The sequence below is a fragment of the Choloepus didactylus genome, chromosome 8, assembly GCF_015220235.1.
Source record: "Choloepus didactylus isolate mChoDid1 chromosome 8, mChoDid1.pri, whole genome shotgun sequence".
Classification (NCBI taxonomy): domain Eukaryota; kingdom Metazoa; phylum Chordata; class Mammalia; order Pilosa; family Megalonychidae; genus Choloepus; species Choloepus didactylus.
In genome coordinates, this window is record NC_051314.1 from 50844578 (window position 1) to 50870799 (window position 26222).

The following is a 26222-nucleotide window of genomic DNA, read 5'->3' on the forward strand; positions in this document are numbered from 1 at the left end:
GTTATAAAAGTATGATTTTAAGTTTTTATGAAAATTTCACTTTGTATACAGCATTCTAAAGGCTCTCATGTCATAGGTATACTCAAACTAATATTTTTTGATAAATTCTAATTCAATAGTAATGAAAGATATTTTATTTTATGACTTTTATCTTTAAAATTTCAATAATTTTATAATTTTGCCTTTGTTAGGCTATCTCTTCTCTTTGTTTTCATTGGCTGTTTCTGAGTGATAATAATATTGTTAATATTTTTAAATAACATGTCATACTTCATGTTCAATCAAAACAGATTAGCCTTAATCATGTAGGTTTACCTGTTGATGTTACTTATGAATTTATCTAGTCATTTGTACTTTCTTCAGTACTTGCAGTTTGAAGACTTTTACTAAAGTTCTTTTAAAAATGATATCAAAGAAAGTTACTAAGCTACTATCAGAGTTTACATTATTCTTTAGTTTTAGAAAACATAATCTGGGGGAATCTGTGTTTAGAAAAAGCAAAAAATTATATTATAGAAAATTTGAGTCTACATGGAAGTAAGGAAAATGTTCTAAAAACAAATATTTAGAGATTTTTGTCTCATTTCTTTAACTTCTTTGCCAGCAGTAAAGAACATTTGCTGTCATTTTAATTCATTATTATAAGTTATGTGATACAGATTTCAAATACGAAGATACTGTTTTTCTTCCTTAATTTATTAAAAGAATTATTTTACTGAAATGTATGCAAATATTGCCCCCTCTTAAATACTAACTTTCTAGTTAGAATTTTCTCTAATGCATTAATGCAGTGATTAGCAGATAGACTTTTAGCTTGATACCTTTAAAATTATAAAGATTTAAATGAATAACAAAGTGTTTGTGCTGTTAGAGGGCACAAATAATTTTCTTTCTCATTCTTTCTAAGGATGTTCTTACTTTCTGTAAAAATAAAATGACATACTAGATCAATTGGAGACCTAAATTCTACTCCTGCTTTCCTTTCATTACCTGCCATGACCTTGGACAACTTTCATTCAGAGCTGGTTGCCTCTTCTGTACAGTGGAATTCATAACAATTCTTGTCCTATTTCACTGGTTGTTGTGAAGATGAAGCGGAAGATCATACTTGGAAAAACAAACAAACAAAAAACAAAAACACAATTCAGTTAGAATAAGTGGAGAAAGAAAATGAAGAGACCATGGAATTAGACTTGAACTATGGCTCTGGTAATTTATGGATGTATTCAATTGATTTTAAGCAAGTTTTTTTTTTTCCTTCCTTTTAAGATAGTTCTCCCGATTGATAGAATTCTCTTATTTTCTCATACCCCAGCCGTGTGTTCTCTGTTGTTTCCTGTTTGCCTACAGTAACTCTACTTATATTCCATATTGGACTTGGTGAAGCAGAGTAGCTTTATGGTGGTAAAGAATCAAGTAATGTTGATAATTTCACAATTGTTAGCTTCATAACTGTGCTATAGACTTGTTTAAAGAGTGTGGTGAAGTTATTAAGTTAATTGGTCTGATTTTTTTTGAAATTAGAAACATTTCTCTGTTTATAGCCTACATTTTACTCTAGTTTTTATTCTCTGTCAGCTGCTGTTTGCAAAGTAGACTTATTTATCAAGGGAGAAAGTGAAAAGAAAGGTAGTAAGGTGATACAATTTCTTATTCTTAAAAAGGAAAATTCCTTGGTTATTAAAATAACCCCATTGCATTTAACTTAATTACAATTCAATAAAATTTTCAAGGAGTGGTGTTTCATTCATGAAAGGTTGATAAATGCTTAAAAATAATATTTTAAAAATCAATGAGTTATTTCCACATAATAACATGATTTTGAACACAATTTGCTTAAAAAGTTTAGCATTTGTAACATTGTAGAATAATTATACAAAGATATTGCAAAACTTGAGTTAGTATGTATTGCTAGTAAAAGGGACCTTAAATTTATGCTGGCTGTTTTATTTCAGAGCAATTCATACTCCAAGAATTAATTTTTGCCTTTTAATCCTCAGAATTGAGAAGGATAGATTGTGTCTGAAATTTCTACTGGCAATATTTTCTAGCAAGAAAAGGCAGGTATAAGAAGTGTTTTGAATCATAAATTTCAAACACACATACTCCCCTTCTTGAAATGGTACTTTATGTATTTTTAAAATATACTTCACAGACTATCTTTTTTATTTTATTAATAGACAAGGGAAAATCTAGGTTCAGATATTAGGTAGTTTGTAGTCTGACAGTGATTAAAAATGTAACTTTCTGAGTACTTGTCAAAACAGTAGTTTTGTTTGTTTCTAAATGGAAGAAGAATAAGTGTAATTTTAGAAGTCATGATTATCTACACATTTGTTGTGGGTATGGAAGTACTGTTATTTAAGAAATTTGAATGATTTATTTTCTAGTTTTAAAGTAGTATTTTTTCTTCCTGGCCAATGTATAAGAGAGAATATATTATATATAATGAAGTTTTACATTCTAGAACTTGTATCAGTACAGTTATTGTAAGGACTGATGCAGGCAGCAGGAAAAATCACTACTATGTTTGGTCAACAGCTTTTTGAAATTTTCTTTTCCACAGTGAATAAAAATAGAATGATATGTTCATCTAGACTGATTTTTGAAACTTCCTAGGTCACAACTGTGACTGGCTGAACTTTAAGCAGTTTATAAATTTATATTTTTATGTTATTACTCTGTCAGGAATTTAATTAAATCTTACGGAGGTATCCAAAAGAAACCTCTAAAGATTGAACATAGAGTTGTCACATGACCCAGTAATTCCAGTATATTTCCAAGAGAAAATGGAAACAGATATCCACACAATACTTGTACATGAGTGTTGATAGCAGCATTATGCATTATAGGCCCAAAAGGGAAACAACCCAAATATCCACCAGTTGATGAATGTGGTATATCCATGCAGTGGAATATTATTCAGCAATAAAAAGGTGATGCATGCTGCAACATGAAAACATCATGAACCTTGAAAGCATCATGCTAAGTGAAAAAAGCCTGTCACAAAAGACCTCACATTGTATGATTCCATTTATATGGAATGTTATGATAGTTACAGATTATTAGTTGCCTCAGACTGGGGATATGGGGAAAATGGGAGGTGACTGCTAAAGGGTACAGTGTTTCTCTTTAGGGTGATGAAAATGTTCTAAAATTAATTGTGGTAATGATTATACAACTCTGAATATATTAAAAACCATTGGGTAATATACTTTAAGTGGTGATTTTTATGGTATGTGAATTATAGCTCAATAAAGCTGTTTTTTTAAAAAACAAAAAAAAAACTGAGGTGTCTTCAGCCTCTTCTTTCTTGCATGGATTTCTCATACGTCTTAGAGTCATGTGTATGATGTCATTTATGATTACCATAAAAACTGTTATCTAACTTTTCTTTCTATGTACTGCATACAGAATCTCCAAAGCTATTTTATAATTTATTGACTTTTTACTACCACCGACCTCCATGTTTCCTACCTAGGGCCAAACAGCCTTTGATGTAGCAGATGAAGACATTTTAGGATATTTAGAAGAGTTACAAAAGAAACAAAATCTGGTATGTTTGATGACTGTATAAAAATTTTGCCTATATTAGCAAATATTCTTAATAAATAACTTTGAACAGTTAAAATATTCTTGTGATATTTTGTGCATCTTGGTTTTAAATTATTCCTAGCAATCAAACTAAATGACAATGAAAGAGAATAAAGGGATGTTGTTCATGTGTAGCCTATTGTGTTGCTTATCCCCATTTTTATTTCCTCTCCTTCAAAAAATGAATACTTATGTAATATATATGTTCCCAAGAATAACATGTTCTTGTAACTTCTTAAAGTTTTATTGGGAGTTGGAGCCTCTGTGTAATCTCAGATTTCTAATAGCAGGGCCTAGATAAACTAGGAGTTATATAACCACCATCATCCATCCTAAGTTTTAGTAGACCCTGACTTCTTTCAGTGAACTCAAGTAGGAGAGATCTAAGAACTCTGACTTAGTCCTTTGTGGAGCTTTTTAGGTATCAGGCCATTTTTCCTCTTCACCCAAGCCCCTTTTTTCCCAGGTAAAACTTAAACTTTTTATTTCTGTGCTTTTTTTTTTATTTTGTTTTTGTTTAGTGTTTGAAAAACTACTTTGTTTTTATTTTATACTCTGTTTAGTGAATTAATAATATAAAATGGTATTCTTAATTTTCTTTGCATAAATTTGTATAAAGCTCCATAGTGAAAAACGGGATAAGAAATCTCCTCTAATTGAATCAACAGCCAATATGGACAATAATCAGTCACAGAAGACCTTTAAAAAGTAAGTAAAATGTTAAGTTGATTTCTTACTATTATGAATGAATTGGCTTAATGGCCATAGACAAGATTATTTAATTTTGATGTGTGAAAAACTAATCTATTTTTGACCTTTTGCATTTATAATTATTTGAAAGCTATTTTCCTCCCACAGCAAAGAGACATTGATTATCGAGCCAGAGAAAAATGCGTCTCGTATTGAATCTCTGGAACAAGAAAAGGTTGATGAAGAAGAAGAAGGAAAGAAAGATGAGTCCAGCTGTTCTAGTGAAGAAGATGAGGAAGACGACTCAGAATCAGAAGCTGAAACAGGTAACAGTTAAAGAATAAAGGAATTTTCATTGGATTTTGATATGTAAAATAAGATCAAGATTTAAATTTTAAACTTGTCAGGGTAATTTGCTACTTGTTTGGATACCTGCCAAGCCAGTAAATAACCTTTTCATGAGTATTAGGTATAGTTATACACTTATTGGTCTCTGATTACATGGAGGCTGTTATGCACCTCTATATTTTGCCAACCTGTATTTTTAGATTTGAATTAAGTGCAGAGGCTTCTGAGAGTCCCTCAGGATGTTGCAGATAGGGTGTGAATAGGTTCCCAGCAATTCAACAATGTTCCTCCTGTTCCCTGACGTCCAGAAGTCCAGGAAGCCAGTTCCAGCAGCCTCCTGTGTTCTTCCCTAAGAAACAGTAAAGTTTCAGAAAGTTGGGACTGAGTCAAGATACCTTCCTGTGGGTGTGGAAGAAGCTTGCTTTGTTTCAAGACATTTTAAAGGTGCAGGAAAGTGTACTGTTATAGTCTTCTTTAACCATCAACTGTAGTCTCCTTCCCTTTTTTTCCTTCCTAAAGGCAATCGCTTTCATGAGTTTTTTTCTGTAATCTTCCACTTCTTCATTTTTATGCTTTTCCATCATATATGTACATTTGTAAATAATACATAGCAATTATACTATTGTTTTTTGTTTTTATTTTCATACTCTAAGAATTGTTCTGCAACTTGCTTTTTTCACTTAAGTTATGTTTCAGAACTGTCCATATCCATGTATCTTTCTCTGCATAATTTATCCCTTTAACTGTAATGTAATTTATAGATTACATTGAATATATGCATTTCCCTTCTGATGAACATTTACCTTATTTCCAGTTTTTGTTTCTTGCAAATAATGCACAGTGATCTTTGTGTTCTTATCTCTTTGTATATCTTTATAAGAGATTCTGTAGCGGATATATTTAGAAATTGAATTATTGAGTCAAAGGTTACACACACTTTCAGTTCTCATAGATGCCACCAAGTTGCTTTACAGAGTCAATATAATGATTTATATTCCTTTCCTGCATTTTTTCCTGTGGCTTGCATGTTTTTATAGATTTCATTTACCAAACTGCTTTTATTAAATAACATTATTTTCTTAGTCTGTTTCAGTTAACCACTCAGAACTTCTAAACAGCATGTGATACCAATATTTCTGTCTTTAAAGATAGGTAACGTAAATTTTTCGGAAGAAAATATTCCATTTCCATTAAGATTTTTGATTAATGAAATAATGTCAGTCATTTTATCAGGACCAGTTTCATGGTCATTGTAAACTCAAATGGAGCCCTAGGATTTAGGGGACAGCAAACAACTGTCTCCAACAATGCTTTCAAATAATTTTATTTTTACTCACAAAAAATTTCAGAAAATGTGAAACGCTAAGGTTTACTAAATAAATACATGTCAGGGAACATACTGATAACATGTTGTACAGATATAGGATGGCTTTGTTGTCTAGGTGTTTTGGATTTTTTCTCTTAAAGCTTTTAGCCCTACAAATAAATTGTTTTTCTGTAATACACAAAGAGTTTATGAAATACATGAATGATTAGATTCTAGTCACTTAGGGATGTACATTTTTCTTCATTGCAGTTACATTGCTGGTCAGGTGAATCACCATATCTTTTGTCTAGGTGAGAAAGTCATGTGGGTAAATTTGGATGCTAAAAGAAGAAGTATTCATCGAATATTATAATTGATTTCATTTATTATAATTAAACAATGCTAATTAAAATATTTCTAATTATAAGAGCAAATTTTATGAGAATGAACATGCATAGTGTTTAAGAACATAAAAAAGTGTTAGCTTTCATACAATGATTGTATAACGTTAAACTACTGATTTAAATCTCAACATGTGTTCTTACCTAATAATCACTTCAGTTAAATTTGTGCTATTTCCCTTGTGCATTTTACCAAAAAGTAAAATGATGTCATTAATACTTAAATTGATGTTAAAAATTGATTTAAGTTATTTTTACAAGTATTTAAAGTTATTTTTATGTACTTGATCTCTTCCCTGGGAGATATCCTTAGCCCCCAGTCTTTAGTCAAGTGTATCATTAAAAATCAAACTATTTGTATATATGTAAATGAAGCTAGGACTAGAACTGAGACAGATCTCCTAACTTGTGTATCAAGTCCTCTACTACTTAAGTAGTTTCTAGAATTCAAGAACTGGAAGTCTGGACAACTCCTTCAGAGATTATGGAGTTTGTTTTTGTTCTGTTTTGTTTTTTAATCTAATTTTTTCTTAATTGGCTCCTTGTATACAACTCAACTGTTCCATGTTAGGCATTGAGGAGCAGTTTAAAACAAAAACTTAAATTTTAGATCAGTCTTGCGGCTAACCAACATGTCTCTTCACTTCTTTTGCTCGAAATTTTCCTGTATGTAAAAGGAGAAAAATTGGACTGTGTGTTTTGGATAGTTCTTTAAATGCAACTTATTCTACAAATGAAACTAATTACCATCAAATTATATTGTTTCAGTTCATTTTTGGGGCTTAAGCATACTAACTTACCCTCTGCTCAGTTTCTCCCTGAGCTAACTTTAAATGTTCCTCTGAAGTATTATACTACAATAATTTTGTTCTTCATGTTTCCTAGTGGTTAGTTGTGCCAGGAAAATTTGGCTTTATCTCAATAATTAATCCATGTAAATGTCATATGGTTCCCTCTCTCATTCTTTTTAAAAATATTAACAAGGCTTTATCATACTTTATTTGGCAAGCTTGAGAAATTAGCCATTTCCCTGCAGAGCTACAACTTGATTTGACAATTTCTAAACCATTTCTTTTTCTGTTTTTCGTAAGGTTGTCTAGCGAAGCTATTTGACATGAAATAACAGTTTTGCTGGATTTGCCTTCATAAGTTATTTACCAAGTCAGTTATTCTACCAAGAGAAAGTGTTCTTTCTCTTCTCATAGTCTAGATGAAAAGAGGAACCCAACCAGAAGCTTTAATTTGTCTTGTTTATTATTTATTATTTATTTCTCCCACTAGAATGTAAGCTCCATGCACTCAAGGTATTTTTGTCTTTAAATTCACTGCTGTATCCCCTATGTCTAGAAGTTCTTGAAATACAGAGACAGTACATACTTGTTGAATGATTCTCTGCAGTTAAGTGAATTTGTTTTCTAGAAAGATGATCTAATAAGGTTATACATGATTTGTACTTAACTGTTTTGAATAGTTTTAATATCTGTTGAAAGAAAAGAAATATTTAACTGAGTTAAAAGCTTCTTAGACTGACTTTAACACATTCCATTTATTTGAAGAGCTGCAGTTGTAGTGATTTTTTTAAATGTACCAGTTTGGCCTTAACCTTTGGTTTAGTTCAACATATTATTCTTTTCACCTCATTAGCAAGTTATCTGATTTGTATGTTCACATGCAGTTTTTGATTTTTTTCTAGCATCAGATTGAATTTCTAATATTTTAAAAAATATTTTTTCTAGGTCATTCATTACTAGTTGGAAATCCTCTTGATTTAGTGTGAAAGAGGTTTAACCTGATTTAGCTGTTTTCTGCCTAGTTAACTTTAGACTTTCTAAGATGTTAGAAAGAATGCTGTTCAGGACGTTTAAGCATACCATTTGACAAGGATATAAGCTGAATATTGATAGAAAGGACTTCTCGATTTCCTGAAAGAGAGAAAAACTATCAGTTTTGGATCAGCAATAATAAATTCTTGCAAAGCTATTGTAATTTTAAAAATTTCCTTTGTCTTCATACAAATTTTAAATCTTAATTTTTTTAAAATTACCTTTGTTGTAAAAGTACAGAAGCCGCATTCTATTTGTGCCTTTTATTCACATAGCTTTGTTATATGTCCTTCATGTTATCCAATTATTTACTTCAACATGCATATTGAGGCATTTCTAGAAACTCCTTAAGAAATTCGCTTGCTGAAAGGGATAGTAGTGGGAAAAAAGACTTTTTGAACCAACACAAACAAAAAATGATATTTTCCCAGCTATTGAAGTTGAACTCACATAGAATCTTGACTCTTAATGTTTTTGTCTTTGTTTTTTTAATAGATAAGACAAAACCCATGACTTCTGTAACTAATGCCAATACTTCTAGCACACAAGCAGCTCCTGTAGCTGTTACAACACCTACTATTTCATCTGGTCAGGCAACACCCACTTCACCTATTAAAAAGGTAAGCCAAAATTATGTTTGCTAAGAATATACATATTCTGTTAAAGTTCATTTGAACTAAGCCATTAAAACAGTTTTAAATTTTTGCAGTTTATTCCCAACATATTTAAGGTTTTAGAATAAGATTATATTTTTCTGTCTTTAATTTGACTGAAATTTTCCCTGGCTCATGTTGTATTCTTTTTTCTTTCTTTCTTTTTTTTTTTTTTTTATACTTTTTGCAATGTTACTATTACGGTAGAGCAGATGATCATGGCAGTTTTCACTTCTGTTGAACTTTTATTTTGAAAAATTTAGATTTTATATCCTGTGTCTCTGTTAAGTAGAGGAACATGTTGATAGTTTCACAATTGAGTAAGTTAGACACAACAATTACTACAACAAATCAATAAGAAAACTAGAATCTAGATTTTCTAACCCAGAGTTTAAAGCCCTAGGCATGCAACTATGGTATGGCAGTAAGAGCATGATCTCTGAGGTCAAACAAACCAAATATCAACTTCTGGCCCCACCACTTGCTGATTGTTATGATCTTAAGCAAGTTTCTTAGCATCTTCCTTGTTTGGCTAAAAAAAAAAAAAAAAGAAGAAGAAGAAAGTTAATATTGTAATGGTTGCGAGTGAGAGCCTAGCTAGTGACAGTGTTCCCAAAATATTATTTCCATTTTACCTTCTCCCTTTTTCTATTTTCTATCCTTTTTTGTCTCCTTTTCTTCCACCAAAGCAGTGCTTTCTAGTATGTTAATCTTTTTAAAGACTTTCCTTTTCCCTGCTTTGCCAAAACCTTTCCTTCTTTTAACCCAAATTAAATATTGAGGGTGTTTTGTTTTGTTTTGTTTTGTTTACCTACTGGTCTCATTTAAAGGCCTCTCCTCCCCAGCTCTTACTTATCTTTAATGACCATACTTACTTCCTTCTCTCTGTATATATACATACACACTCTTTAAAAAAAATTTTTTCTGAACCATTTGAGAATTGGTTGCAGACATCATGATACATCACCCCTAAATACGTCAGCATAAAACTTATAAGTACAAAGACATTGTCCTTCATTCCCATAATAAAATTATCATACTTAAGAAATTTAACTTTGGTACAATACAGTTATCTATGTTAGCTAATATACAGACCACACGCAGATTTTCCAAGTTGTCCTCCTAGTAATGTCTTTTCTAGTTGTTTGTTTTTTTTTTCGTATCAAGGGTCCAGTCAGAGATTGCACATTGTGTTCAGTTATCATTGTCTCTCTGCCTTTGGACTTCTTATTTTGTTGTGTCTCTGATATCATTTGGTTTGCATGGTTTTGAAGACTGATTTAAAATCCTCACAGTGTTTTTATCACATTGTCAGTCGTCCTAATCTTTGGACTTCATCCAAGTGGTCAAAATGTGGATCTTTTTAAAATCATAAACTAGAGAATTTATTTTAATCCATCCTTCAAAACTCTTCCCTAGAAAGCAATAATATAACTTTTTAGTTTTAAAATCTTCTTCCACCACAGCATAAGATCCAAAGATGTATGAGTTCAGTGGTACATAGTTTTAAGTATAAGGAAATTATAGGAATGAGTTATTTTAAATTTCAGTATTCTAGGAACTGGGGGTTTCTTGAATTCAATTATAGCCCATGCTCATATGGTCATAATTAAATATACTTCATAATGAAATTCTCCCAAAGCAGTCTCTGCAGAAGTTTAAAGACTATTATCATGCCACATCAGGCATCACCATGAGCTGGTTTAACTAAAGTTTTATCTAATTTCTGAATCCCCATGTACTTCTTCTGTGAGTTGTAAATTTGCATCTGTATCTTTAGCTTTTTTGATTCATTATCTGTTAGGACTAAAGAATTATCAAAATTCCCATAAGCTCTGTCCTCCAGGAATATATGGGCTAGAAACTAGCTCTGTTTCTTTTGGGTATTTAGCTAAACAATCCCTTTCCTACTATAGTCAAATAATTACAATAGACTTCTTGTGGTCAGTTTTACTTTTCTCAAGAATAGCCGCAGATTTATAGCAATTTACTTCTTCATTTATGCCTGCTGCCTTAATGGAAAGCATATACTCTGTAACCCAGTTAGCTTAGTGGGTAGTAACCACTTTGCTGTAAAAATTCATATTTAAAATTACTTTCAGTTATATAATTAATTTATCTAATGACTGTCATTTGCTTCTTTAATTTGCCTATTCAGAAATTCCATTTTATGATTTTTAATATCAAGCATCATAATTTATTTTGAAGATTCTATTGCTTCACTCTTTGTTCTTAAAATGTTGTGACCAAATTTTACCAAAAACAATGAAGTCCTGATATACTAAAAGTTTGAAATATTACTTTTAATGGGTGGAAGCATCTTCTTACCAGTATTATGTAGCTTTTAAAGCCTATTTTATGTTCAGTGATACTGAACTGATATTCCTTCACTTGCTTAAATTTAATTTAGCATTTTAATGTTTTTTTATGTTTGTTTCAAGATTTTACCTTTAACTTTAGAAACCTAACATACAAATTTTCTTAAACTAAATGTTAAATTTTAAGTGTATTTTGCAGGATTTTGCAGTTAAGAATTCTGTCTAGTACTAAGTTCCTACTCACTACTTTGCATCTGATATTTAGACAGATTCTCTTAAGTTCTTTAGCTTCCTCCATCAGTGCATAACTTAATATATAAATTTGTTTCTGTAACTCATGGTAATTACAAATAAAGGTAGATGTAGTTGTATTCCCTTTAAATAATCTTCCTTTAAGTTCTTAACTCTCCAGCTAAAATTAAAGAACTATTTCTGTAGCAATGAGATCAGGCCCTACGATTTGTAAAGATGTTATCCATAAAACCATCAGTTTGATTTTATGATTTTAAGTTCCAACTAACAAAGGTTTATATAACTCTCTCTAGTCACGATAAGTATTGTTGGGATCTCTTAAAAAAGATTACTCTGCTATGTAAATATACATTTTAATAAAGTGTTAACTATATTTTCTTTACTGGATGGTAAGAATTCATTTAGAATTTTCTAATTCTGGTTGATTGAATCCACTTAATTAACCATAATAATTTGAGAAATAAAGCTGTATGCTATGGTGGATATATGATGTATTTCAATCAAAGTGTATAAATGCAGCATAATAGTTTAAAAGTGGACTAAATCGTAATTGATTTGGGGTAATGGGATCAGAACATTTGAGATGGATCTTGAAGGATGAGTAGGTATTATTTCAACTGGCAGAGAGGAGGATGGATCGTATAGTTTGTTGAAAGTGCGAGAAGGAATGGTAGCAAAGTGGGGTAATGTGGGCTCATTTTGCAGGAGAAAATCACATTTATCAAGTTTGATTAAATTACAAGGTACCTATATACAAAATAAAACAGGAAAAATAGAGCCAAATTGTGGAATGTCTTCATCTCTAGGATTGCACCTTTATAATTTGGTAGTAAGTAGAGAATCATAGAAGATATTTGAACAAGGCCATGAGAAAATTATTCTTTATAGAATAATATTCTGACACCCGTGTACAGATGCATTTGAATGTGAGAGCTTGATTGGGAAAAGATTTATTAGAAAGTCATTGAAGTTGCCCAGAGAAAGATGAAGAGAATATAAATTAGGAAAGTGGCAATGGGCTTATAAAGTTGAGGAAGAGATTTAGAGTCTTGGCACCCTAATTAATAGATGTAGGAAAAATGGCAGAGAAGAAATCTAACATGACTGTGAAGTTTCAAATATAGAGATTGGAGAGATAATTGGTGCCATTAATAGAAATAGGAAACTGAGGAAGAGATAGTTTGGAAGTAAAGATGTTTGATTTTAGACATGTTGAGTTTCCGGTTCCAACTGTAGTTCTAGATAGTGCATTTTACAGGTAAATAAAAATTCGGAACTGTGAATTTAGCAGCCCGACTGGATTGGAGGTAACAAGTTTGAAACTAAGCTGAATGAAATTGGTATTTAGCCATAGGGAGTAGAGAAGACCCTACTCCCAAGAGAAGAAAGTGGAAAGAGAAGATGGGAGGTCTGAGGACAGACTGTTGGTGCAATTATGTTGCAGGACCAGAAAAGGAAAGTTGCTAACCAAAAAAAAAAAAAAAAAACCCAAGGCAGAGGCTGGTTGGAAGGGTGGGAACGTCAAGATAGTGTCCTATTTCAGGCAGAAGGTATAGTTGAGTATTTCAGAAGGGTTCATTTATATACCAGATAAAATTGAAAGGTGCTTTTAAACAGACAAACCAGTACTTAGATCCAAATCATATTAGCTAGAATGGAGGTATGTCAATCAATACACTGCAACAAATGCCCATTTCAAAATGTATATTATTGCCTCATTTTTCTCAACTTTAACAATAGTAAAGAGTATTTTGGGGGGGTGGTTGTAAGGAATAAATGAGATATCCCATGTGAAGAACAGGCCTAGCTTAATGCCAGACACTAGTAAACGTTTGTTAAATGTTAGTTTCTGTTATAATATTCAGTAAATGTTATCTGCCATCTGGCTGTTTTATCATGGAGGAAAAACATTTGCTTCAGTTTCCTAAAGCACAGGTTGACCAACCTGGCCCACTGTCTGTTTTTATACAGCCTGTGGGCTAAGAATGGCTTTAGCATTTTTAAATGGTTTTAAATGGTTGGGGCAGTAATCAAAAGATTTTGTACACAAATTCAGATTTTAATATCCCTAAATAAAATTTTATTGAAACACAGTCTCATTCATTTATGTGTCATCTATGGCTACTTTTGAGCTACAGTAGCATAGATGAGTATGTAAGTTGCAACAGAGACTCTGTGGTCTGCAAAGCCTGAAATATTTACAGTCTGGCCCTTTACAGAAAAAGTCTGTGACCCCTATTCTAGTTTACTATGACTATAAATTAAACTCAAAAATCAGTAACCTCAGTACCTTTCATTATGCATAGAATTGTACAGAAGTACCCAAACTGTCTGTCTTCAGTGTCTCAGTAATATTTTCACAGCACCACTTGGCAAAAAGAAATACTTCACAACTTCAATTATTAAGTAGTTAAGTACAAATAAGGTAATAATAGCAGATTGCACAATGTCCAACAGATGTCACTTTTCCTCTTCCAAAACTTTAAAATATCCCATAGTGTTCCTGTGATTTTGCTGTGATACCCTGAAGCACCTCATTGCATAGTTTGGAAACTGAGGAATGCTGTATATGGTGTGTCCATCTTATACCTTATCGATAAGGATTAATTCCTGGAATTATCAGAGATAGAACAGTTTTGCCTATGAAGTTGTCCTTCAGCATTATTGGTGCTTTGATAAGCAGTCCTAGCCAGCTAATTATAGCAAACTTTGGCAATAAATATGGAAGAATTAGTTTTTTAAATTATTAATACCCTGTGCTTGTGGCAAGTACTCACTTGGCTATGTTCAACCATCTATATTTAACTGTTTTGAATATTTAAACTTGAGAAATGAACTTGATGCAGTGAACCAGTTAAAGATAACAGGTGTTGCATTTTTAGGGCTGTTGGACAGCTTATGTAATAAATATTTGTACATAAAAACAGCTTTTAGTTAAAATGTTAAACTTATGTTTGGTAGGAAAATCAAATGGTAAACTTAAGACTATGATAGTAAAAATATTAAATTAAGTATTATAATTTAAAAATATATCAGTTATTACTTTTTTGTTGATTATGTTGGATTTAAAAATGTTAACCAGAGTTTAGAAATTGGTAAAAACAAAATTCATGCTCAGTAGTTTGTCCACTTTAAAAGCTCTGTGTGCCTTTCTTTAGAGGTTTTTTTATTAGGTTCTTTCAGATCATCTCATGTTGAAACTTGAACTTTTACCCAGTGATTTTTAAAGATTGGATCAATATCGGATTATTGGGTTGTAATTTATTATAAAATCTTTCTAAAAAGTAAAAAGTTTTTTTTTCTTAACTTCCCTTTTCTCTTTTCATGCTTTCCATCTTTATTTCTTTACCTGTCTTATTTTAATTGGCTTTAGTATGATTTCATTGCTCCTATCATGCCTGTGGTGGAATCAGTAGATCCTGCATCATGGAGGCAGGGCTTGCGCAAAACTGGCATTGTTCTTGTGCCCAATAAGGGTGAAAAATCTATGGTGAGGCATTTTTATGTGCAAGGATTTGTATTAGGTTACAACATAACAAGTTTAATATAAATATTGGTTCCAAAGATGCATGGTTTAAAGTCCTTATGTTGTGCTTGTTTCTGTTTTCTATATTTGCATCATAATTTTTCTGTGTGATATAAAGTGTGGCATGTGTTTTCTTAGCTCTAACTTCTGAAAAGGTAGTACATTCTTTTTTCAGCTTTTTAGATCTTTACATTTTTGACTAAGACATTAACCTAATTAGTAAGTGTTTTCTCCTGAAACTGTTAACTATAATTTTAGGCATATTTTCTGTAAACTTGTTATTTTCCAGTATAAATACAGATCAGTCTTGATAATTCTGTTTTCTTTTCCTTAAAAAAAATAAAATAAAAACAGTTTCCAACCTCAGCTACAAAAATTTCTCCCAAAGAAGAAGAGAGAAAAGATGAGTCTCCTGCATCTTGGAGGTTGGGACTTAGAAAGACTGGCAGCTACGGTGCACTTGCCGAAATCACAGCATCTAAAGAGGCTCAGAAGGAAAAAGACATTGCAGGTGTTATGCGTTCAGCTTCAAGTCCCCGACTTTCCTCATCTTTGGATAATAAAGAAAAGGTAATCTATTTCATAATCCAGGTTCCTATTTAAAAAAATCTAATCATTTGTTTTCCAGGAACATCAAATCTGTTAGCTCTTCTGCTGGGTGTCATTAGATCTAAGTAACAACTTAATTCACCAGACTTAATGAATTGCATCACAATACAAATGCACCTGCCTTAACCATGTACCTATTCAGAATTATAAGTACTAGGAAAAACTATATATATTTGTTCAAAATATATATTTTGCTTGAGAATTTATTTCTTGCTTGAGAATTTACAGTAGAATGTAATAAGGAACAACTTATTATAATATATTACTTTTCAATAGTTTAGGAATTTATTTATTCTAAAATGTGAGGGCACTTATAGGTGTCAGCATTGTCAGGTATCTGCAATTTCTTTACTTGCTCTTTTCGTCTGATAAGTTAAAAGCAACTTTGTCTTAATGAGTAGTTTTATTAACTATATTTTGAGATTATTAATATTGCATCTAACAGGATGCACCATAGTTCATTCCATACTATTTTATATATTTCAATTATTTCTTTTCTTCTGCATTTTAGTACTTGGACTATTTTTCCATGTAGTTTTCTTCTTCAATATTCAGGAGTGTTTCCAGGCACCAGAAATTCAGAAATGGGATTTCTTGTCAACTACATTTATTAATTTTTTATGTTTATAAACTTATTGCCCAATTGTTTTCCCAGTACTTTATACTAGGATATCAGAATGCCATTGTCACACGCTACCAACCAGATTTGGATATATGTAATTGAAATAACTTTTTTGTTTGAATATTTTAATGTTTTGTTTTGTTTTGTTTTGATGCCCTGGATCGTTTTTTTAAACGTATTTTTAAAGCATAAAATACTAAGGTTGTGAATGGCTTGTATAACATAAATCGTTGGACATTCTGAAAGAAATAGGGATATTTTAGCTTATATATGTTGCATTACTTTAAATAATCTGTTATAGAAGTTTTACAAAAATATATGTGGAGTTCTCCTTCCTTTTTTATCTTAATATTATCTAATACCAGATTAAAGGAGAAAGAAAAGGAAATGTGTTGGAACAGGCTGTCCTTCAGTGTTTTTAGTACCTGACTACTGATGAAGATCAATTTTAGAGTTTAACTAGGAACTATGTAAACTGTGATGGCTGTATAATTATAATTGTTGAGTAATCTTTTATTAATTTTTTTTGTCATGACCTATGATCATTACACAGATTTACTTATTTATTTTTCCTGTTGTGCAGGAGAAAGATAGTAAGGGAACTAGACTTGCATATGTTGCACCTACAATACCAAGACGACTAGCCAGTACATCTGACATTGAAGAGAAAGAGAACAGGTGAATTTATTATGATTTGCTTTATGTTTTTTACTATAAAATTTTATTATTTAGCATCAGAGTTAATATATGGGCATTGTTGTAATTATGTAACCACAAGTAAGTCATTTTTAACTTCTGAGTTTAAGTTTTTCCATCTTTAAGATGGGCTTGTTATCTTCTGCCTGACTTGCCCTACAGGTCTGTGACTAAAGCAAGAGACAATATCTTTGAAAGTGCTTTGTCAGTTCTAAAGTACTTTATACATTCAGGTTATTTCCTATGATGAAGGTGGTGGTATTGATATTCCAAGTGTTCTCCCCCTTTGCCTATTCAGTAAATGAGGAAGGCAGTGACTCAACATCTAAGATACATTTGCATTATCTAATCTTGAGGTAAAGATAATACCATTTAGAACCTATGAACAGCAGGAAAAGCAGACCGTGTAAAGTTTCTAGTTGGGATCATCAGTCCATTCTGTTTGTTTGCAGACTTCAATACAGGAAATCAGAAGTGCCACTTTGTAAAACTAAGTAAAATAAGTTTGTATTACAATAATGATAATAGCAAGCACTTCTATAGCACTTACTGTGTGCTAAGCATTTTATAAGTGCTTTTACATTAACACATTTAATCTTCCTATAAGGTGTGGATGTTATTAATACCCTCATTTTACAGATGAGGAAACAGATAAGTAACTTGCCTAATGTCACACAGCTGGGAGGTGGCAAAGCCAGGATTCAAGTGCTGGCATTTCTACTATTCTCTACATACCCACATCCTATTTCATGATTATCTATATTTATAACATATGTAAGTCCTTTAAGATAGATAACTTTGTAAAAGCATTCTATTTTGCATGTTTCTGACTATATTTATATAGAGATCTGAGTTTTTAAAGATGCTGTGTAAAAAGATTTAGTACAGTACTTGGGTCATGATAAGCATTCAATAAATGGGAACCCAGAAGAAGCATCCTAAAGCAGTCAGAGAAAGATTTGTGGGGGCATTGAAATTTCACCTGACTTTTAAAGTAGTGGTGGAGAGGAGAGTTTATTTGTGACACAAAGCTTTGCTTGTCTAAGACACTAAGACTATGCTAAATAATTTCATTCAGCAGATATTTACTGAGCATCTGTCATGTACAGAGCTTTTGGCATGTACAGAACTGTGAACCAGAATAATAGCTCAGTATTGTTCCTCATGAACTGGAATGATGCACTCTCTCCATGTACATTTAATAGCCATACTTTCAAAAAAGAGGACTAGATAGGTTGATTTATCATCATCCAATATGGAATGCCAGAATGATTTAATACACACTTTCTTCTCATAGGGTTCACTGTCTAATGGTAGAAATACACAGGAACATAATCAGCAATGTGACAAGTACTAAAATAGAAGGATTAACTTTAAGTACTAAAATTTTACTGGTGCCTTTAATTGTTAGAGAAACTGATGGAAAATTTCTTCAACACATTACTGTCAAGATAACATTTAAAAATTAATGTTGTAATGAATAATGGTGTATCTCAATGTCATTGTCATAGTGTAGCGTCATCTTAAATCTGTTCCCATTAATTCATTTACTAAATCTTTTTTTCATCATTCACTAATTGATAGGTACTCTGGAAACCACTGTGAACAAATTAAAGTCTTTACTCTCAGGACACTTGCATTCTAATGGAGGATATGGATTGGAGGAAGAGACGGGGGTGTTATTCCTGATAAAGAAAACACCGAGTATAGTTTTTATCAATACTTAATATTCCAAAGAGTAGATCTGCTGAAGTTAAAGTAACTCCCCTCCCCCATGATGTGGACATTTAAATTGTCTAGTATTTTGTGATCATAAATAACACTTCTGTAACCGTCTTAACTTTCCCCTAATATTTGGGATTATACCTTAGGAATAAAGTCTTAAAACTGGAATACTTTCACTTCTAGATAAATATACAAAGGTGCTTTCATAAAGGATTTTACTTGTTTCTACTTCTGATGTTTATTAATGTACAGCTTTCTTACCTCTTTTAAAAATTTTCTACTAGAATCTGAAGGTTGTTCTTTTCACAGAGACTCTTCAAGTTTGCGGACAAGTAGTTCTTATACAAGAAGAAAATGGGATGATGATCTGAAAAAGAATAGCTCAGTTAATGAAGGACCAACTTATTATAAAAGGTAATATAATTCTTAAGTAACTTTTATGAATTCTTTTATAGAAGTGAGGCAATTTTTTCAATGGAGCCCCTCATTTTAACATTATGTAAACATTTGTGGTTTTTATTAAATATTTTAGCTTTTGATCTTTAAATAAAACTTGTTTTAAAGACACAAAATATATATTTAAATATGAGTGGGAATTTGTTCCTACTTCTATTGTATATTTAATTAAACTTGCCTATATTATGAAGACTCTTTTAGATTGTAACATATTAAAAAGGAACTGCCTATATAGTTGACTAGAGCAACTGAAATAAGCTGTTGTCTTAATTGGTCTGGTGATCATTTGGCAACCTGGAAAGGTTTTACTCACCATAAAGCTTAGAGCCATGGAAATGGAATGTTGGTAATAGATTGAAGAGAGAAAAAGAAGAAAAAAAAACCTTTGAACTATTTCTCTACTGAAAGCAATCAAAAAGAAGAGTAAAATATGAACAAGTACAATGTAGGCATGGGCCACTCCTAGGAATTTGACCCACTGCTGAAACAGTTTTCTTCAAAATAATCAGTCTTACTCTTCTTGTGTAAAACCAAACCAAAATATTTTTCTCAGGTTCAGTTTGGCATGGCCATATGGTCTGGAACATTTCCAGTAATTTAAAGTATCACATTAGATCACCTTTGAGTCTTGGAGGGTGGGAGGAGGGAGTAAAATGATACACTACCATATTAGTGAAATCATCTAGACTGTAGCAAGTTGTAGATGCAATTTGGTGCTGGAGCCAGTGGTATATTTAGGAACACAGTTTTTAAGTTTTTTCCTAGCCTCCTGAATCTGAAATGTATAGGCATTAACTGTGTAATACACTGCAAACACATCCTATATAGATATGACTCTTTCCTTTAGTTGCTCCTTTGGTAGAAGACAAGATGATCTGATTAGTTCTAGTGTTCCCAGCACCACATCAGCACCAACAGTTACCTCTGCAGTTGGGCTTCAGAAAAGCCTGCTTTCCAGCACAAGCACTACTACAAAGATTACGATGGGTTCTTCCTCAGCAGGCACTCAAAGCAGGTAAGTCATAGACACACTGTGTTCAGGTCTACTGTGTGCTTATGTATGTGCATGTGTTTTTGTTTAGAAGATTGTGGGGCTCTGGATTTTTTCATTTACCTTGTTAAAAATCTATTAATAAAAATTGGTACCAAAAAGTGGCAATTATGCATGTCTGGGGGAAAAAATAAGTTCCTGAATTATGAACTTTCCTTGAATTAGAGTGCTTAAAATGTAAATTTCTCATAAACAGCTCTTTTTGAGCTTTTTGATTCATAGTTGAAAGATGTCTCACCTTGTGTTTTAAAAAATCCATCCCTGGAGTCACATGTTTTCAGCTGTTAGAAAGTGCTTTCATTGTTTAGCTGTTTTCCTTTTCTCTTTTTGTGTTGCTGCTTATGATGCTATAGTACCTCAAATCGTTTGTGGGCTGAGGATAGTACTGAAAAGGAAAAGGACAATGTTCCTACGACAGTGACCATTCCTGTTGCTCCAACTGTTGTAAATGCTGCAGCTTCTACCACAACCCTGACTACAACTACTGCTGGCACTGTCTCCTCCACATCAGAGGTCAGGGAGAGACGCAGGTGTGTAAAGGTCCTAACGGTACTGCTGATATCTTGCCCAGTGATGAAAGTATTTTTTTTTTTTAATGTTCTGAAGTTGACTGTCTTTCCAGTGGACTAATAAAAGAAATGTCAGCTTGTACCAGCAATTATTAGCATTTAGGCTTAGTAACCCACCTCTGACAGAATTGACGTTTTTGTCTATAGGCAGCGAGCCAGGCAGTTGTCTTCTTACTTTGTTATCTTAGGATTTTGGGTGGTGGTTTTAATTCAAAAAGTTTTTTTTGCAATGAAGAGATAAACACACTGAAATACACACATGGAAAACTAGATATAAACATATCAAAAACAGGTTTATCATTTTTCTCATTGTTGCCCCCTCATTAAGAAATTTGATAATGTCAAACATTTCATTGTTGTTTTGAGGAATTTCGTTTTAAAATTATCTTGGTGAGGAAAGGTTTCTGTGTATACATGTAAGCCAATTTTAAGTATGTTGAATGCATTCACTTTGTTTTAAGTCTGGTACATAGTTCATTAATTGACTTTTTAAAAGAGTCTGAATTTATTTTGTGTACTGAAGTGCATTTAAGAGCATTCCTCCATATTTCCTGCTGCTACCTATGGTATGGAATCATGGCTATGGAAAGGAACTTACCCAATTTTTTTGTGTGATATCCTTGCTTTATTGATAAAGAAACAGAAAGCCAGAGGTGTTAAGTGACTTTTCCACTTTTGTGTAAATAGTGTGAGAACAGTTTGGAGGGGAATCATTCTAGTCTTTCTGCTATATCATGCACAGTCCCTAGCTTTGTTTTTCCCTCTGAAAAAGAAGAAAATCTTAGGAAATAAATGTAAATTTTACTTTAATATTTTATTCTTACAACATTAAATTAGTTACATAACTAATATTTTACTTACTGAAAAACCAACCAGATTAACTTTGTCTTATATCTGACACATATTTTTCATTTCTAGACAAGGTCTTATTTATTTATCCTGTCTCCGGTATCTAGCAAAGAGCCTAGCCTGTGTAGTAGCAGCCTTACAGTAAATATTTGGTGGTGAATGTATGAAAAGTAACAGATTATTATTATAAAGGCTCAATCTTTGATGTTGATTTTGTTGAGACTTAAAAAAATACAATTTAAATATTTTCTTTTCCATTACTGCATCTTTAGTTTCTGTATTAGTTAGGGTTCTCTAGGGAAACAGAACCAACAGGAGATATCTGTGAAAATAAGATTTTATAAAAGTGTCTCACACAACTCTGGGGATACACAAGTCCAAATTCCATAGGGCAGGCAGCAAGTTGGCAACTCAAATGAAGGTCTTCAATGAACTCGCTGGCTAGCCGAAGAAGTGAAGGTTCTCCCTTAAAAGTCTTCAACTGATTGTATTAAATCTGGATGATTGAATTCTCTCATTGTGGAAGGCATGCCCTTCTTTGATGTAATCAGTCAAGGTGCAGTCAACTTTCTGATGATTTAATAAACCAGCCTTCTGGTTTATTAACCAGCCATAAATGTCCTTGCAGTAATGGTTAGGCCAGTCCTTCTTTGACCAGACACCTGGGCACCATCACCTGGCCAAGTTGACACATAAACCTAACTATCCCATTTTCTATCAGAATATTTGTTTATTTCTATTTTTGTGGTGAGATTCAGTGATAATTCTATAATACCACCACTGCAAGTGGTGAACATTTTGTGATTTGAATACCAGTGAGGGTCATATTTTAATTATTCTTCCTTTATTTTCTATAAAATTAAGCCCATTTTAGGTTATTGTGATGCTTTCAATAAGACCATACAGTCTGCAAAAATTAGAGTATCTTAAAACATCTGTCATTCTCTTTTAATGAAAATAAGTTTGAGAGTTTTGTTTTTGTTGAGGTGGTGAGGAGGGGAATGGAAGGAAGAAAAGTTAGAGCCCATGGTTATTTACTCCTCACCCTAACTAAATCCTAAGGTCAGCATTCTCTCTAGGTCAGAATTTTCTCTTCTGTAAATTAAGATGTTTGAGTTACATAATTTTTAATTTCTAGAATCCAATTTATATATATTATTTTCTGCTTTTTTAAATTTCTCCAGTGACAATGCCTAATGTGTAGCTCCCCAAAATCGTCAGTTGTTTCAGAACAAATTATGATTCTTGACCTCAGTTTTCTTTATTTTTCTATTCTTTCGGAGAGAATTGTGTTTCTGTTTTTTTGGAATTGATCATGGAAGACATTAAAGATTGAGAATTAAGCCTTTGGAGATATTGTTAGTACAGAGCAGACTCCAATATAATGAGAAACAAAATATGTCTGCTGACATTTTTCTTGGTCTATTTGAGAGAGATTTTGTTTGTCTTACCTTGTTTCAGTGATGTTTGCAATAATATTGATGTTTGTGTTTTGTTGTGCGTGAAATAATTGTCTGCAATTCTGAATACATTGTTGGCCTCTTCTGTTCATTTTTAAATTAAATTTCATCAGTATTTTCATAATGTATGATTGAAATTTTGTGCAAAAAATGTATATATGATGATTTAAGAATATATTTTAGCTATAAAAGTCAGTACATTTATACCATAATTTACCCTTACATGTACATTTGGGTATTATGGAAAGTTACCATGCACACTATTAAATTCCACAATGTCCTTGAACTTTTTTGTATTTATCTATCATAATTGGATCAGGATTTCCTGTGTTTACTGGCTAAGATTTCCAGTGGATACTTTTTGGTTAGTAGTACAGAAGAGGAGCTAGCTTTAAATAGGTAGAGCATGATAGCAAGTTCTTTTACATTTTAAGTATTCCTAATTATTCATAGTTTTTTCATACCATAAAACAATACCAATAATTTCATATTTGTAAAGTGAATTCCCATGGAACTGTTGCTTTAATATAACTACTCTCTTCCACCACTTTCCTTTGGCTTAGCCAACTCCCATTAGCCCATTTATCTTCCCTCAGAAGGAAAAAAAACTAAGCAAGGGATGGTATTCAGTTTTTTAAAGACATAATTTGACTGATTAAGCAAAATATAAGTATTATAAATAAATATAAATAGTTCAATCAATAAATGTCAGTGACATTTAAAATTGTAGAATAATTGCATTTATTGGGAAAAGGTCTTAATTTTAAAAAATGCTTTGGATTGCTTAGAAAATAATAGGTCATTAAAGATTAGTAAGGAGTAAGATTATATAATCTGTATATTTATAAGAAAGGGTCCACTATGACAAAATGATATAGTAATGGTTAAGGCAGCAAGGAGGATATGCTGCTGTATTCAACTCTCTTTTTGATGATCAGCTCTTTGGAGTTAAAAACATAAAATAAATAATTTTTCTTCTCTACATCCAATTTTTAGTTCTTCTCTAGATAGTCACCACCAGAGAGGAGGAAGGAATTAAATATCAGATGAGGACAATCAAATATAGGAAATTTAATGCTAATCTGGGGCCAAATGTATAGAAAATTAAAATGAACAGATTTTACAAATCTTTCAACTAGTCATTTTTATATCCCTAAACTGCATATGTTAAACCTGGTATGATTAATAGATTTATTAACTTTCATGGCAATTAAGAAACTGTTGAAAAGGAATCCAAGCTCATTGACAGAGTGTGATGGTTGATTAGTGCTGTCTGCCATGGAGTAGAAGAGAAATGGCAACACAAGTCTTGCATGGTTCTCCCTGTTCTAAACTGAGCATGAAAACTTGGACCAGATAGAGTAGGAGCCAGAAATGTTCATACTTGCCTTCAGAACACCTCATGAAATGCTGAAGTGATCCCATGCAGCCATCTGGCCTGCCGTAAACTTTTTTGTTTAACCAGATTAGCTATAACATTTGGGTTTTATTTACTTTGTTTTTGCTTCTCTTCATCTGATGGAAATACAAAAAGCAGTAAATCACATAAGACCAGTAGGTGCACAAATAAGAGTTAAATGGATGGAAGTTAAACACAGGCACTGAAAACAGTGGAAGAAGACAGAAGTGTCAAACTTAGTGCAGCAGTGAGCATCATAGAAGGAAGGGCAGGTCCCTACCATTTATATTCATCTCTTTGGATCTGTGCATTGGTATAAATGAAACCATATATAGCAGAATTTCAACTAAGGGAAAGTCAAAAGGCTGATAACCAAAATGTCTAATTAAGTGAAATTTTCCATGCCTTCTGCTTTTAGGAAGGCAAGTTAAAGTAACAGAAAACAATTAGGAACTTAATTATTTTAAAAATTATTATTTTAGGTTATGAACTTAGATTATGACTAGTATTTTAGTAGAAACGAAGTTTGGGTAAGAGAGCTCTTCAGTGAAGTGTTTTAGCAGAAGGGTTATGCCTTATTGATGTGATAAAATATTTCTACTATTGAGAGCAAAAAGATACAATCTTTCAGGATATTCTAGAAATACAGAGATAAAACATGATAGAGAACATAAGGATGAAGATAAAAAGGAGAAAAAAGAAGTTATATCATTATGAGATGATGCCATAAGTTACCCAACCAGGTAGAGGAAGCAGGTGATATTTTCTCAAACCAGGTCATAAAAACACCAAGTCAAGATATAGTAGTGATGGAATTTTCATGCCTCTGCAAGTTTGCTAGATGTCTCAGTTAGGTAAAATCACCCTCTCAAGAATTTCTCAACTTACCTTGCTCATAATTCATCTCCAATAATAGTAGGAGCAACAAGGAGAACCAGTAGTCTGGAACTAATTTTGCCCAATAAGTTAGAGCTAATTGATGAAACTGAGGCAACTAGAATCTTGGGTGGAAATGAACTGGTCATCTTAGAAGTGATTCTGTAAGAAGTCAATGCTTGGAATAATGGATCATGAATTCTAGGTTTGGAGAGAATTATTTCAAAAAATGTAGACGAATATAGGGGAAAAGTAAGAATTCTATGTACCTTTCTGAAAGGAATAGGGGCTCTCTAAACAATTCTGAAGAAATGGTAAATAATTCTAAAGGTGCTTGAAGATGTGGCTGTACTCTATGAACTCAGGAGTTTTACAGGGCATGCAGAAAATAGGTTAGGCATAAAATCCAGGATAAATTCAGAATTTTAGTTTGAATAGTGTCAGGGAGACTAATGAGCAGAAAGAATACTAAAGATAAATCTTTTTTTAAAAAAGTACCTTGTGAATAACGAACTCACTAGACCATTGCTTGTGGTTTGGGGATGGGGGCAGATGGCATAAGCTTAGTAAACTTAACAGACAACATAGAAAATAGAGATAACCAACTTCTCTAAGTGTTCTGAGAAATGTGAACTACATGATAATATAATTTTATAAAGTGGTAACGATTGAACTTTCCAAGCAGTGTTGGTTATTGGAAGGACGTCATCCTGGTTGTATAGCAGGACTCGGTCTTATCTTAGCCTGTTAAACCCTTTTGTCAATTATTTAACTCTTGACATAGATTGCATGCTTTTGAAATTGTGCACATCCTTTAATAGGATGGAACATAAGCTTAGATTTATAAAGTGAAGTTTAGTGAATATAAATGCCAAGTCCTGTTCTTTATATCAGAAAATCAATTACTCAAAAGTTAGATGCTGGTTTAAAAGTAGTAAAAAATCACTTGAATTTTTAGAGAAATGCGATGCCAGCTAAAAACATCATTAATAAAAGCAC

At 32.2% G+C, this 26222-nt stretch overlaps 1 protein-coding gene across 2 annotated transcripts in view; it reads left to right on the forward strand.

The window, feature by feature from the left end:
* The window catches only part of PPP1R12A (protein phosphatase 1 regulatory subunit 12A), a 176872-nt gene that overhangs the window by 118375 nt on the left and 32275 nt on the right, over positions 1–26222 (forward strand). The window contains exons 6-14 of one of the 2 annotated variants that reach the window (XM_037846697.1): positions 3482–3556; positions 4214–4302; positions 4453–4610; positions 8658–8782; positions 15266–15481; positions 16726–16820; positions 18873–18977; positions 19867–20034; positions 20424–20600. In XM_037846697.1, coding sequence (XP_037702625.1) covers positions 3482–3556; positions 4214–4302; positions 4453–4610; positions 8658–8782; positions 15266–15481; positions 16726–16820; positions 18873–18977; positions 19867–20034; positions 20424–20600 — 1208 coding nt within the window. The remainder of the gene's footprint in view (positions 1–3481; positions 3557–4213; positions 4303–4452; positions 4611–8657; positions 8783–15265; positions 15482–16725; positions 16821–18872; positions 18978–19866; positions 20035–20423; positions 20601–26222) is intronic. The other variant, XM_037846698.1, reaches the window with a different exon arrangement.